At 32.8% G+C, this 14,836-nt stretch overlaps 3 protein-coding genes across 4 annotated transcripts; 2 read left to right on the plus strand and 1 right to left on the minus strand.

Annotated features, from left to right (window-relative positions):
• Window positions 1–2,376: 2,376 nt before the first annotated feature.
• LOC120274541 (pectinesterase QRT1) lies at window positions 2,377–4,075 on the minus strand. Of its 2 annotated transcripts, none has more exons than XM_039281082.1 (5): window positions 3,766–4,075; window positions 3,494–3,683; window positions 3,212–3,418; window positions 2,988–3,133; window positions 2,377–2,820 (listed from the first exon to the last, which is right to left on the minus strand). In XM_039281082.1, exons 1-5 carry the CDS (start codon window positions 4,023–4,025, stop codon window positions 2,673–2,675), a joined length of 951 nt encoding a protein of 316 aa, XP_039137016.1. In that variant the 5' UTR covers window positions 4,026–4,075; the 3' UTR covers window positions 2,377–2,672. The 2 variants fall into 2 exon arrangements, with proteins under 2 accessions (XP_039137016.1, XP_039137015.1); XM_039281081.1 differs by having other exon boundaries at window positions 2,380–2,820; window positions 2,898–3,133; window positions 3,766–4,074.
• Window positions 4,076–8,548: 4,473 nt separating this feature from the next.
• Window positions 8,549–12,260, plus strand: LOC120274540 (acidic leucine-rich nuclear phosphoprotein 32-related protein). Its single transcript, XM_039281080.1, has 2 exons — window positions 8,549–9,913; window positions 11,685–12,260. The coding sequence occupies exons 1-2, from the start codon at window positions 8,774–8,776 to the stop codon at window positions 11,952–11,954; spliced, it is 1,410 nt and encodes a 469-aa protein (XP_039137014.1). The 5' UTR covers window positions 8,549–8,773; the 3' UTR covers window positions 11,955–12,260.
• A 418-nt stretch (window positions 12,261–12,678) lies between these two features.
• LOC120274542 lies at window positions 12,679–13,359 on the plus strand. Its single transcript, XM_039281084.1, has one exon. It carries the CDS (start codon window positions 12,735–12,737, stop codon window positions 13,233–13,235), a length of 501 nt encoding a protein of 166 aa, XP_039137018.1. The 5' UTR covers window positions 12,679–12,734; the 3' UTR covers window positions 13,236–13,359.
• Window positions 13,360–14,836: the final 1,477 nt, after the last annotated feature.

The following is a 14,836-nucleotide window of genomic DNA, read 5'->3' on the forward strand; positions in this document are numbered from 1 at the left end:
AAAGTTATTAATAAATCAAATCAATTCAACAGGTAAGGTAAGGTAAGATTGAACCATATTTCAATTCTATAGTAACCAATGTTGTCAGACCCGGATCGCCCCGGCCGGTTCAACCGGAAAAACCCGGTGTTAATCCCCCATTGACCCGGTGTTAACCCGGTGTTAAACCTGGCCTGGGTATACCCCATTGACCCGGGTATTAAAAAACCCGGTGTTAATCCGGTGAGTCAGGCGGTTCAATCAGGGAGCCGGTTGACCCGTACGAGTCAATCGAGTCACAATGTTTAATTTTTACTATATTTAATAATTTATTATTATTTTTCTCATTAAAAACCACAAAAATCGTGTATATTTATTAATATTAATTTATAATTTATAATCAATAAATAGAATTACAATATATATATATACCAACAAAAAAATTAACATTTAAAAAAATAAAAATATATTAATGTATTATGTAAATACTTTTCTAAAAAAATTTAATTTATTAAGAAAAATAAAACAAAAAAATGAGTGTAATTTTTATTATAAAAAAATATAAAAATTAAAAGTATTCTAATTAAATAAAAAATATAAGAAAATTTAAAACAAAATAAAAACTCAATTGAGATATAAGAATTAGTGAGTTAAATTTCTTATTTATTTTAACAAAATCAACCAATAAACAAATAAATAAATAAATAACACCGAGAGAAGTTTGATAATTTTAAAAATGTAAAAATAAATGACAAAATTAGAAAACTCTACTGTATATAAGGTCATTTATCAATTTAAATATCAAATTTGAGTAGGTTTTATAATATAATTATGGATTTAATATTATATTTGTTTATTATTAATTATTATAATATTTTTTTATATTTAATTATTGACCCCGGTTCAACCCCGGTTCAACCCGATTGAACCCGATTGACTCTGACTCACTGGACTTAATGGGCATTCATTGCTACGGGTCCCGACAACCTCGATAAGTAACTATCACGAAATCAATTCCGTGGGATCTATCTGTCAGCGTAACAATCACATATATATACCTCTATTTTATGCATGGTTTGTGATAGGATTTCAAATCTTGTTCAAAACAAATATGTTTTGCTTAACATAGAAATGTTTACAGTGGAAGAACCAGGAAATTTATGATGTAGGGTGACTGTTGATATTTTTTACAACTTCATTCATTCATTCTTCTTCTTCTTCTCACCATCACTGAACTTCCTCATGAGATCTTGAAGCTCCATGTAATGAACTTCTGGTCTGCTACTCTCCAACAAGCTCACCAAAATGCAAGAAAACATTCTTGTCACAAGCAATCCTCAAAGACCCCAGTGTATGAGTAACCAAACTCCTCCACTAATTCTCTAAGAAGCTCTTCTACTAATGAGTGTGGTTGAGGATGTTTGCATTCATCTCAATCTTGTGCACCACCTTCTTCCCCACATGAATCTTAGCATTGCCCCTTCTCAGATTTGTGTCTCTCCTGTTCATTGTCAGCCTCTTCATGATGCTAGTCATGGTTTTTTTTTAATTATTATTATTGGTCTATTCTTTGTGGAAATCAAGATCATGCTACTATTTATATGTATATTGGAAGTTTGTATTTGACTAATGAACAGGGAATGTGGAAACTTTTGATTGGTTCTTTGACCTGTAAAATATGGTGAGCTTTTTTTGTTTTTCTTCAGAGTAGAGTTCCACTTCTGTTGGGAATTCATTGGTTTTTTTATAGTTTAAACTTTGTTCATTCCATATAGACTGTTTGTCATTGGATACATCAAAAATGGCATCTTTATTAATTGCAGGTTTGCTCATTGTTTGGTTCTAGCCTTCAAATTGAGATCTTTATGAGTTCTCTGATTCATGATACATAAAAACTGAAAAACTTTTTTGTTTGTATGGTTCTTAACTCTTGTGTTTTTCTTCAGTAAGTTTTCTGCAACTTGTTTTATGTGGAGGACTTTTCTGCTGTTAATTATTTTTTTTTTTAAGAGAAAGCTGAAATTTTCAATCTTACTCAATTACTTGTGTATATATATATATATACATATATGATATTGATGTTCATTTAGTATCAAAACCTCTTTCATTATCTGCAAGATCTTGTTCATCAGTCATAAATTGCAGTATCGATAATTTTGTTCTATGATTCATGGTTTCAAGCATTTTTAATTTTTTTATATCATGTGAATTGATTGCAGATGAAATACATTTTGTTATTCTATGTATATATTATCTTTGCTTCCTCTGTTATTCATGAATTATTTGAATGATGTATATTTTGCTGAAGCATTCCTTTCACCTTTATGAAATTCATATACTATGCAGTGATATCTTTCTCTAATTGATGTACAGAATGATGATTTGTTTGCGGATATCTTGCACAATTTTGTTATGTAAATTGTGTATTTTTAATCGTCTTTTTTCAAACAGGCGTGCCTTCTGAAGATGTTGATGTTTTCAGAAGAGCTTTCATTTTCACAATGAACAACTCTGAATCCTATGAATGATTTCCTCTCATCAGCAACATTAAATAACTTCTCATCATTTCTGCACACACTATATCAGTAACTGCTCTGACAATTCATAGTTAGCAGATATATGTTCATCGGTTAATTTAATCCTATTAAACTGTGTTTTTCACGACACGGCAAGTTTAAACATGGAAATAGACTCTACAACTTCACCCACTGATCACCGTCGATGTAATTTTGATCGAGGAAAGGCTTAGCTTCATCATTTTTAAGTGATCTTGCCCATGGAACCCGTTGGCTCAAATTGGCGCCGCTCCCCGTGTTCTCAAACTCTCCAAACCACACTGTCCTGCAAAACTACATCGAATTAGCTTTCGACAAAGTGATTGAATTCAAACAATTCAGTATCGACGACGAAGCTCATACCCTCTCCTCGAAGGATCACCCCAGTCATCCCATCCTTGAGGCAGTATAATTCCATCAATTTGGCAAAATGAATACACTACTCTTGCATACCTTCCCCAAGCTCTTCCAAGATACACTAATCCCGAGCCGGTAACCTTGCAATCAGTAAACGAAAAGCCCGAATCATCCGAAGGCGAACTCCTCTGCGACGCAGCAATTGCACCGTAACTCTGTGCAACAGCATGCAATTCACATCCCTGCTTGAAAAGACATCATAAACACATCAATAAACCGATACAAATTGCGACAGATTAAATTACTGCAGTAAACTCTACCTGATACAATGATCTTGCACTTCCAAATATAAAATCTATGGAACCTTCTATGTAACATTGTTTGAACAAATGCCGGCCTTGATGATCAAACAATGTGTCTTGATTCCCCAATATCCGGCATCGATATAGCACCGCCTTATCGCCCGATAGTCTAAGCGCCACCGCCTGCATTCCTACTGCTCCCGGTTGCGCGGCTTGTGCTGTATTCTGTAACTTGTTTATCCTAACAATCAGAAACTGAAGTTTTATTTCATCCAGCTAATTGCGACAATTGTTTAGTACCTTGAAAGTGATACCATTAGCACAAAAATAATCAGCTTCGACAGCAACCGAAGCCGAATTAAGTGTGCCTATTGTCTGTCCATTCGATAACAGATCCGATGCTTGAGAATTCCAAGCAATAACTGTTTCACTGCTTCCTTTACTGATGAAGGAAATGTAAGGTTTTGTGCTTGGTACTAAAACCTTCTCTCTGTGACAAAATTCATTCAGTGAAAAACAGAAACAAAAAGGTGACAAAAATAATAATAATAATAATAACTGCAATTACCAACCTGTAAACTCCTGGTGATATAAAGATCTTCACTCTTTGATTATTCCCATGAGGAACCAAATCAACTGCTCCTTGAACAGTAACTGAATCTCCATTCCCATCCTTTGAAACAGAAATCACTCTGTTTCTCAATGATTCACTCTCTGAACTCACTCTATCATTCAAAACCAAATCATTCCAACTAATAAGCCTCTCATCTTGTTGCAAACCAAGAACAGTAAAACACAACAAGAACAAGATGAGAACATGCAGTAAGTCCATGTCTTGTTGTTTAACAACAAAAGAAGAACTCAAAGTAAAGAGAGTTATATAAGAAAAGCAAGAAGGTGAGAAAGAGATGGTGCATTAAATGAGAGGAGCGTGGTCTTGTTGCATGCTTAGATTATCAAGGATTGAAAATGCTTAAAAAGGTGCAACGGTTGAAGAACTGGTAGGAAAAAGAGGGAAAGATGAGGAGTTTGAAGCCATGAAATGATGGAAAGATGGTGAGCATTGGTGGTGGTTGATGAGCAGTTTTAAGGCAACGGTTATACTACTTCATAGTTCATACTTCATAGTCAATATTAGTAGTTAATGTCCACAACGTGAAAGAGGTTGCTAAGAACTTCTTGATTATTTGTTAATGACTTTGATTAATTAATAATTACCACCTTAATTAAAGTTTTTTTCCTTTCTTTTTTCTTTTTCTAATTTAATGACGTTTTGCTACTTTTTTCTTTTTTTTCTAGTCAATAATATAGTTTTTTCTATACGTTTTGTGTCATTAATAGGAGTGGAAATGGAATAATTGCAAGATGAATTATTTTTAATTAATATTGAAAGAATGTAAATTTAATATTGAATATGATCATGACAAATACATTGGACTAAATTCATACTTTAAACAAAATGTATATTATTTTTAAGAGGAAATCATTATATGTACTCTAACTAAACTACTGGCCAAACCTCATATAACAATGACAAATCTCATACTCATCATGTTTCCATTTTATCTCTTAATAATTCTAGATTTGCCACTGTAGTAATAAAAACGTGTATGTATATATGTTTAGGGTTATTAATCTAAAAATAAAATAAAATTCAAACTTTATGAAACACATGTTAGAAATTTCGACGTCCATTATCAAATGTAACCGTGACTTTCTCTGTTCATTTTCTTATCAAAAAGAATATACAAACATGACCTCGGATCCAACAATTAGTGGTTGAGGCTTTATTGATTGGACAACTCTAATTTAACTCATATCAAATCATTTGTCATATTATCAGTTTCACAATTTTCTTCATAATTTTTTATTTAATTTTTTAAAAATCTAAAATTTTAATTATTGCTAATGGTTAAAATTAGTTTATGTAGCCCCACCTTTTAATTATATGACACCAAACTTGCATCATAACAACTGTTTGTATTATAGCAATAGGTTGTTAACTTATTCTTGCACACACTTAAACTCACAATTGGAATAATAAATTTTCACCCTATGGCATCTTGAAAGCACCTCGAAATAACAATATAATGTAGTACTCTAGCAATCACTGAATTATGTGCTTATGCACTAAGAGTTCACTTTGATCTCATGAGGATATGACATCCATTAAATTACTATAGGATTTTAAATTTAGCTAAATTTCAGTCTTTTTCTAAAAAAATGGTTAATGTGTATTTGATTGTAAGTATTAATGGATTGCAGGATCGAAAGTGAAGCCAGTGGTTAATTTTTTTATTTTTTTTTTTATAAATATGAACAAATCAAGTTTCAAGAATAATTATTTACATGAAAAGCAATCGTTAACTCAACGATATGTGTCCTCACTCTATACAGAGTCACAGACCGAGATTTGAACTTCATTTTTCAGCAACACAAGATATGATGTCAAAAGACAATAAATCACACGGTCCTTGGCAACCCAATATCAAATTCAACATAGCTTTTAATTATATATATATATATATATATAGTTTAATTATCGTACAGATCCCTATAATATAATTTTTGTTTTTACAGTCTTTATATAGTCCGTGACGTTGATGTCCAAGTTCTGCTAAAAAAATATTGTAAGGATTAGAATTACTCGACTCGACTAAATATGAGAATCTAATTATACTTAAAAATATTATAAGATCTAAAAAAATAGAAAATACACAATTATAAGGATCTGTACGGCAATTATACTTTTATATATATATATATATATATATTATATAGTATATATATAGGAGTTACTTACAAAATGTGTCAAAAGGTGACCTATAATGACGCCCATGCCAGATAGAATTGGGTTGGACGCACGTTTGGAATTGGATTTGATCATATGACTGATAGAGGGCAAAACTTTCACATACTAAAGTTTATGTCTCCTCTATGTTGATAATTTTTTTCATTTGATGAATTATTTTTAAGTTGGATTCAAACATTAATAAATTCTGAATGTTTTTTAAATATTATATATATATATATATATATATATATATATATATATATTTAACAAATGTAACAAATGATACTATCATTTGCAAGAGTGCATCCGCAAACATGTACTCATTATTACTATATAGATTGTATCCAGATTCTCATTATTATTATGAAGATTGTATTTACAAACAAATACTCATTATTATTTTATAACTGCATCCACAAACAGATACTCATTATTACTATAACATCTAACAAAACTTGAACTCAAAATTTAAATTTCATACGTCAATATCTCATCTAGTGGGACCAATGCTGATAAAATATAAATAAAATATTTATTTTTATTTGATTGATTTTCATCCAAATAAAATAAAATTTTGAAAAAAAAATAAGTTACTCCAGAGTTCAGCCTTGTTCAAACAAAATATATATATATATATAACGCTGGATTCATCCATGCATCATCATTCGTTTCATTGAAAGAAAAAATAAATATTATTTATTAAAAAGCAATTCTAGGCTTTGTTTGCAATATATATATATAAATATAAAATATTTAAGGGGCTTGTGTGCATAAAAAATATCATGAAAAATGTAAAAGAAAATTTTCGATGGTCTTTTGTGGAAACTGGCAAAAAAGTTGTAAGAACAGAGTTTTTATTAGTTCTATTTTGTAAAATGTAACATTATTAAAGGCTAAATTATAAAAATAAAAAGATATAGGAATTATAATTAAATATTATAAAAAGATGTGAGTTTAAGATATGTATACACATTATCTTAAATTGTAAATATTGCAAAATTTAAATTTCCTTTAAAATTAAAGATCTTTAAAAATATATTTATCCAAGTAACTATTTTTTTTTTTTATCTCTATGACTATCATTATTAAACATGTTTGGATAGAAATTTCAATATATATTATATTCCATGATATAAATAAAGAAAATAAATAACTATTTTTTTTAAGTAGTCACTGACTCACTCCATTTTTTGCATATAATTTGAATATTAAATAAATCTATTACTGAATGAATATGACATAAATACATTAAATCTCTGTCATTCATATGTGCACAAAATACATTAAATATAAATTTTAAAAGAAAAAACACAGATAACATGAGAATTTTGTAATAGTTGTTATTATCATTGTTGTTTTTATAGTAATATTTTTACCGAATAAATTTTTTTTTTTTGAATAACGTAGATGCATCTACGTCATTATTTTTTTTTAATCTTTTTTGTTAAATAATTAATTTTTTTATTATTTAAATCTTAAATTTAAACTTTTAATCGTAATAATAAACCTAAAACTCTCTATCTAAACCCTAAAGTGTAAATCGCAAAACTATGATTTAGCGAATAGGATTTACGGTTTATGGTTTAAAATTTTAGGGTTTAGTATTTATTATTTAGGATTTAAGATTTTAGATTTTTAGGCATAGATTTTGTAGCATTTAGTTTTAATATTTTAAATAATATTTTTATATATATTTTTTTAAATTTTAAAAATTTAAGTATTTTTAAAGTTTAAATTTAAAATTTATATAAAAATAATGACATAGATGACAAGTTGGTATTCACATCATTTAGACGTGAAAATCTATTCAGAAAAAAATATATTTGATAAAAATAATTTATTTTTTATTTTTAATTAATAATTGTTTTATTTTGAGTGGATAATTGTTCATTTTATATTTTTGTTGTTTGTCAGACTTTAACTTCCACTTGTTTTAATATATCTTGATTTATCTATTTTTTTATAATAAATCTCGATGAAGGATGATGATAATTTAGAAGATAATATTTATACATCTAAACAAATTTGATCAAAACAAAAGCATAAAATTTAAAATACTTGGAGATAAGAAAAATATATAATTTTTGAACTTATTAAAATCAGATATTATTAATCCAAATTATAATATATATATATATATAAATTAACGGTGGAGATTAACTGACGGTAAGAAGCATCACCATCACAGCCGTCAATTCGACCCAGTTTCGGCGCAGAAGCATTGATAACCACACGATTTGTTTCCTTATAAAAGACTCACACCATTTAATCCAAATAATAATAAAAAAACAAAACCAAAAAAGAGTTCCAATCAAACACGCTTCTCTCTCTCTTCCTCACTAAACAAACACACCCCTTCATCCACCCTTAATTTGTCCACGTCATCGATCCTCGACTGTTAATCCAACGGTTGTTATTGGTCACTGATCAAGAGAAAAAACAAGGTGGTTTGGTTCGAACCGGGTTGGGAGGGCCCGGTTCGGGTTGGACCGAACCGGATTTTGAGATTTTCAAAAAAACCCAGTGAAAATGGGAATTTTTAGTGGATAAAAAGGGGAGAGGAGAGAGGAGAGAGAAAGAGAGGAAAAAAAATCGAATTTTTGGCTTCTCCGCCCAGTGCTCCGCCTCCTTGCCACCCTCTTTCGAAGTTCTAGGGTTAGGGTTAGGGTTTTGGGGTGCTGCTTAAGCTTTGGTGGATTCTAGGGTTAGGGTTTGTTGTGTTGGATTCGTTGATTGGTGGAATCGAGTTGGGGGTTTTGAGGAGGGGTTGATCGGAATAGTGGGGGATGGATGAGGTTTGGGAGAGGGCTGTGGAAGCGGCGCTGGAAGGGCAGGGGGATTCGTCGACGGCGCCGAGGACGTTGACGCTGGATGGTGCGGTGAAGTGTGTTCATGGACGGCTGCCGCCGCCGGCGCTGCTGGAGAGGTTTCAGAGTTTGGAGCATCTATCGATCGCGAACGTGGGGGTTTCGTCGTTGGAGAAGTTCCCGCGGCTGAAGAACCTCCAGCGGCTTATACTGTCGGATAATCGGATCGCTAGTGGCCTTGAGTTTCTGGTTGAGGCCGGGCTGGAATCGCTCAGAGACCTTGATCTCTCCAACAATCGGATCCAGTTCTTGGAGGAACTGGCACCGTTGGCTCGGCTCCGGCTTGTCTCGTTGGATCTCTATGAATGCCCTGTTACCAAGGTCAGGGATTATAGATCCAGGGTTTTTGGGATGATCCGAACTTTGAAATATCTTGACAAGATGGATGCGGATGAGAACGAGAGACCAGAGAGTGATGATGATGAGGAAGACGATGAGGAGGAAGATGAGGATGAGGATCCAGTTAGCGGCGAGGTAGATGGTGATGATCGAAGTGGGAAAGTGGCAAACGGTGGTAGGAGCACTGCTGGAGATGAGGGGATCATTGATGCTGATGATGATGAGGAGAGTGATGCTGATGAGGAGGAGACGGGTGCTGAAAGGAGAATAGAGTCCAATGGGCACCATTCGAATGGGTTCAGAGTGGAGCCTGTTAGATTGGTTGATGGGGATGAAGATGATGAAGAGGATGTGGAGGATGAGGACGATGAGGATGATTTGGGAGAAGAAGTTGATGAGGAAGATGGGGAAGATGATGATGTGGTAGAAGTTCATGAGATTGAAGATAGTGGTGATGAGGATGAAGATGTTGTTGAGGATGATGATGATGAGGAGGAGGATGTTGAGGATGAGGATGGTGAAGAGGAGGAAGAAGATGTTGAGGATGAGGATGATGCGGAACCTGGGAGCACAGGCAGAGGAAGTGCTGAAGGTGAGATTGATGGTCATGAGCAAGGGGAAGAGGGGGAGGAGGATGATAATGGGGAGATTGGGGAAGAGGATGAGCAGGGTGTTGAGGAGAGGGAGTTCGATGATGATGATGGGGATGGAGAGGATGAGGTGAAATTCCTTTTTTCCTTCAGTCCTGTGCACTCATTTACCATTTCTTCAGTCATTTATATGGTCATTTAGCTTTCCAATTAGTATGATTTTTTGCTTCATGGTTTGCAAATTGCAATTTTGTTTACATTGTGCTTCACGAAGTTATGCTATTTTTAGTGCACGTAAGCTTTGGCGGCGTTCATGGATGCTTTCGAATATTCGTCTGCTATTGTGTTGGGATTTAGGGTGTTAATGGTAGCTTCTAGGTAGCTAAAACATTTAGTTGTTTTTTCTGGCGACATCGGTATTCAAATGTCTAGTATTATGTTGGACAAAACTTATTGATATCGTGCTTTGTCTTATGTGATTTTTAAGTCTAGGATTAGATACTCATTCACATGAGCTTTGCTTTGTGTTTTTATTAGATTTGTTGCTTTCCACTTGATAGACTTCATTTGCTGTAGAAAAAGAGAAGAAACATTTTGTTTCTCTTAGTGCATGCTTCAGATTTTTAAAATATATTTCTTATTCCTCTCAATCACCACATGCAATCTTTGGCAAAGAGTTTTCATGTTTATGAAAAGTTAGTTGCTGGTTTGCTTTGATATTGAGGCAAGCCATTTTTGAGAGAGTTTAGGAATTGTGACCGGAGACTTTCTTAGTTACCAAAAGTCAGCAGCTAAAAGCTTGGAATCTTTTAGGTTTAACCTTGCTCAAATACGGATTTGAGTATGGTGATAAGTTACAAACCTTGCTTAAATATGGGTTTGAGTGTGGTATTAATTGTTTCATATCTTTCTTTTTATGTTTTTAAGTTGGCCACCATTTTTGTACTTTATTGGGTTGCAGCTGTTTTGCTTTTGACCTCAAAGTTGGTTCTGTTGTTTTGAGCCCCTTGTAGAGAACTTGTAGGCTAAGAAGGAAATAAAGGCCATTTTTTTGTTCAGATTTTACCATTTGTTTTCCATGCTCTTTTCTTTTTTAGGCTGCATTTAAGTTCTTAAATTCACCTTTTCTGAAATTTATACTGTGCTGTTTAATGTTGACACTATCTTGACAGCAAGCTTCATAACTTCAGATTCTAATAGGCCTTTACTGGTACTTTGCTCATTATGTTTCTAGTTGAAGTATTAATCTACTTTTTCGTCTTTTTACCAAGTAATTTAAGCCGTAGGCAGTTATTATATATCAGAAGATTGCTTTACTTTCAATATCAGAGGTAAAACTTTAACCAAATAAAAAAGATTATCAGATGTCAAAGAAAAATTGTGAATTGCTATCTTGAGCACCCTTTTTTCTCCAAATGCTAGTCCTGTAAATCTAGTTTTGCTCTTCACACTTGTATGCGTTTTGGTTTGACCTGTGATTCTATGTACTTTGTAGCAGTAGTTGCTTATCCTGTTGGGAAATCTCCTTCACATATTTCCAAGTTGGAGCATGTTTTTTTAGTTTTTTGTCTTCCCTAGTTAATTCCGTAAGCTTTTCTTTTTTCTCATCATGTAATTTATACTTTTATGTTGATAGCAAAATTAATTTTCTCCTTGCTTTGAATCTTATCTTAAAATTTCTTTTGATGTGTAAGATAATCCCCATGCACTGATTTGTTATTGAACAATTTCTGGTTTTTCTTCATGCACTTGATCTGCTTGCTTGTTAGATTTTTGCTATCCTCGTGCATTTGCTTCTTCTGTCATCAAATTTTGTCACCCAATTACTGCAATTATAGTAGTATTTTTATTTCTTTTTATCTGTGATTCTTTTAAACGGAGGTTTCTTTCTATTTGATCAGGAAGATGGCACTGAGTACCTTATGCAGCCAATACCTCAAGTTGATGAGTACCTTATGCAGCCAATACCTCAAGTTGATGACGAGAATGGTGGAAATGACTTCGATGGCTGCAACGAGGAAGATGAGAGCGAAGACGATGAAGTTGATGACGAAGATCACCTCAACAATGGTGTTCTTCAAGGTCCATCATCCTCTTCTCAACCCAACAAGAGGAAGCGAGATGAAGACGAAGACAGCGTGGAGGATTTACGGTCATCCAAGCATCAGTAATCCATGCTCTTTACCACCCCTTGTAGATGCTTGTTTTCAGAAGGAAATGGTGGTTTTTTTTTCCCTCTTTTTCCCCCTCATAGTTCTATGTAGACTTGAAGAAGCATTTGCTTAGTTTTTAAAAGACAATGGAGGGAATGAATTGTGTAGATGGTTTCTTCCCCCCCCTTCATTCAAAAGTTAGTTGCTTGTTTTTGTCCCCACCTCTCAATTCAAATGGTAGTTAGTTATTATATAAATACATATGGGAGGGACTTGAGCTTCCCTCCAAAACAGCAGCCTCTTTGGGGACTTCAAAACTTCAAATTTCCAGGTAGCCGTTTGGTTTGGCCCAATCCCTTGTTACTTTCTCATGTTTTTGGTGGTTTGGCTAAAATTCTCATTTATTATGATTCTCTCTGTGCACTCATTCAGTTCATTCATTCTGACTTGATTGTTTGGTGTGATGTGTCATGCTTTTGTTTTTGTGTGTCTGTGTGTGTGTGGTTTCACAGCTGATCTTTTTGTGATTTATAGTTTGCTGAATTCTGAGAATGAATCAACGGATGAATGGTATTATTTCTTGAGTTGCTGTTTTTGTACAACTAAAATGTATTTGTACAAATTAGGCTTATCAACTCTTAAGTCATTTATATCCATTCAATGTAGCTTGTGATATCAATCTCACAAAAACTAATGGTCCTCCCATTGACAACAACAACAAAGGATAAGATAAGACACACACACACATCCAATGCAACAAAAGCTCACTAATTTCCTCTTTCTGCATTGTGTAGATAGATGGAATCAATCCTGTTCTCACCAAATGCAAAACTCTTCTCACAACTACAACAGCAGTTCTCCGGCAGCCGGAAAAGACTCAATTCGAAAACAAGGCAATGTATCACCTGCCAAGCAAAAGGCGAAAGTGAAGGCAGCAGCAGCCGCGGTGGAACTACAGAGTTAGCAGTTGTGATCAGTGGGTTTGTAGCAAACCCGGTGATCGGTTACTCACTCTACACTCTAAAGACAACCGGTTGCGGTCTCCCCCCGGGGCCGGGTGGGTCTTTAGGTGCACTTGAAGGAGTGAGCTATCTTGTTTTGGTAGGCATCATTGGCTGGTCAATTTACACCAAAGTTAAAACTGGGTCAGGTTTGCCTGCAGGACCTTATGGGCTTCTTGGTGCAGTAGAGGGCTTGTCTTACTTGACTCTTTTGGCAATCTTTGTTGTTTTTGGTCTTCAGTTTCTTGACCGTGGTTACCTCCCCGGTCCACTTCCCGGCGACCAGTGCTTCGGTTGATTGATCAATTTAGTGTGTATGTTTCTTATTTTGGTTATGTTTATCATTTCTTTTCAATTGAGAATGATTTTTATGTGAAACAATCCATTGGGCATGAATATGTTCTTAGCACATTTTTTTTTTATTGGTGGTCTGTGCAATGTGTGACCAAATATGTTTGGTAGTTTTAGATATATTTACCAGTTCTTATTAATTAAAAAATAAATTATATATATTTAATAGTTGATCTTACATACCTTAATATAATTGTGTTCTCATTTTGCATGAACTGAAATTTGAACCAGCCTTTTTTAGCAGAGTAGTGATCCCACTGATTTGAGTCCGTGGGATCTAAGGTGGAACCGAGACGTGGCTGCAAAGCAGACACATTTTTTTGTTTTTATTTAAACTATTTTTTAAACATTATTATAATTTAAACTATAAAAAAAATAAAACAAAAGGGCAATATGATCATTTATTTTAACTATACTGACCTTCTTACCAGCTTCTTTTCATTTCTTTCGTCTTCTTCTTCTTTTCTCCTTCTTTCCATCTCTGGCTCCCAAGCTTCTCCATTTCTCTCACAACAATTATGCCTAATTAAACAAGTAAGCTCTCTCATTTTCAAACTCGAGTCCGTGGGATCACTACTCTCTTAGAAAATGTATGAATATTTTATGTAGGAGATTGGTTCTAATAGATCAAGCGGTCATTGGCCCTTTTTATTACGCTACCCATAAATTGATGTTTTGAGTTATCAAATATGTTATGATATTTAATATATGTCTATTGATTTTATTATTAGAAAATGATTTATATATAATAGTACTAGAGTTTGGCCAATTAAATATATAAAATATGTTTATTTAATGATGGTTCAGAAATAACATTATTGTCATGAAAACATTTTATATTTATTGGTCATTTAGGACCATCTGTCCCCATACATTGGTTAGTTTTGAATAAATGGTTAGTTTTTTTTATATATAATATTATTTATTTATTTATTATAATTCTCAAAAGTCTTTCAATCAGTTACAAAGATTGCGACTATTCAACATGATGACTCTGCATTAAAAAAATCAAATAAAACCATTGAAAGTGTTATGGCATGTGTTTCTTATATTTTTTTATTTTTCTCCTGAAAAATAAATAAGATAACTTTATTTTCAATATATATATATATATATATATATATATATATATATTTTCATCTCTATCTATTGAATATTGATATAAAAATATAATAAAATAAATTATCTTTTGAACATTTAAGTGTAGATTCCTTTTTATCTAAATTTACTATCACTAATCTAAATTGGCATTTCTTTATTTTCAATGATGATAAGTTTTTTAAGGATATGGAAAATTCATAAGTTGCGTTAGATATATGTACTTTTAATGCTCTTATTTATAAGAGATGTAATTTAAAAATAAAATAAAATAAATATGAATAAAATTATCTCTAGATGATTCTATTAGATTTATTATTAAAGTTATCCTCATCCCATCTATATATCTATACAAGTCTTAATTTGAGTACTGTCATTAAGATATGATAAGATAAATTATTTTTAATTTAATTTCAATTTGTTCTTGAAATTTACATTTTGCAATGTAGT

The sequence above is a fragment of the Dioscorea cayenensis genome, chromosome 13 (assembly GCF_009730915.1).
Source record: "Dioscorea cayenensis subsp. rotundata cultivar TDr96_F1 chromosome 13, TDr96_F1_v2_PseudoChromosome.rev07_lg8_w22 25.fasta, whole genome shotgun sequence".
NCBI classification, from domain to species: domain Eukaryota; kingdom Viridiplantae; phylum Streptophyta; class Magnoliopsida; order Dioscoreales; family Dioscoreaceae; genus Dioscorea; species Dioscorea cayenensis.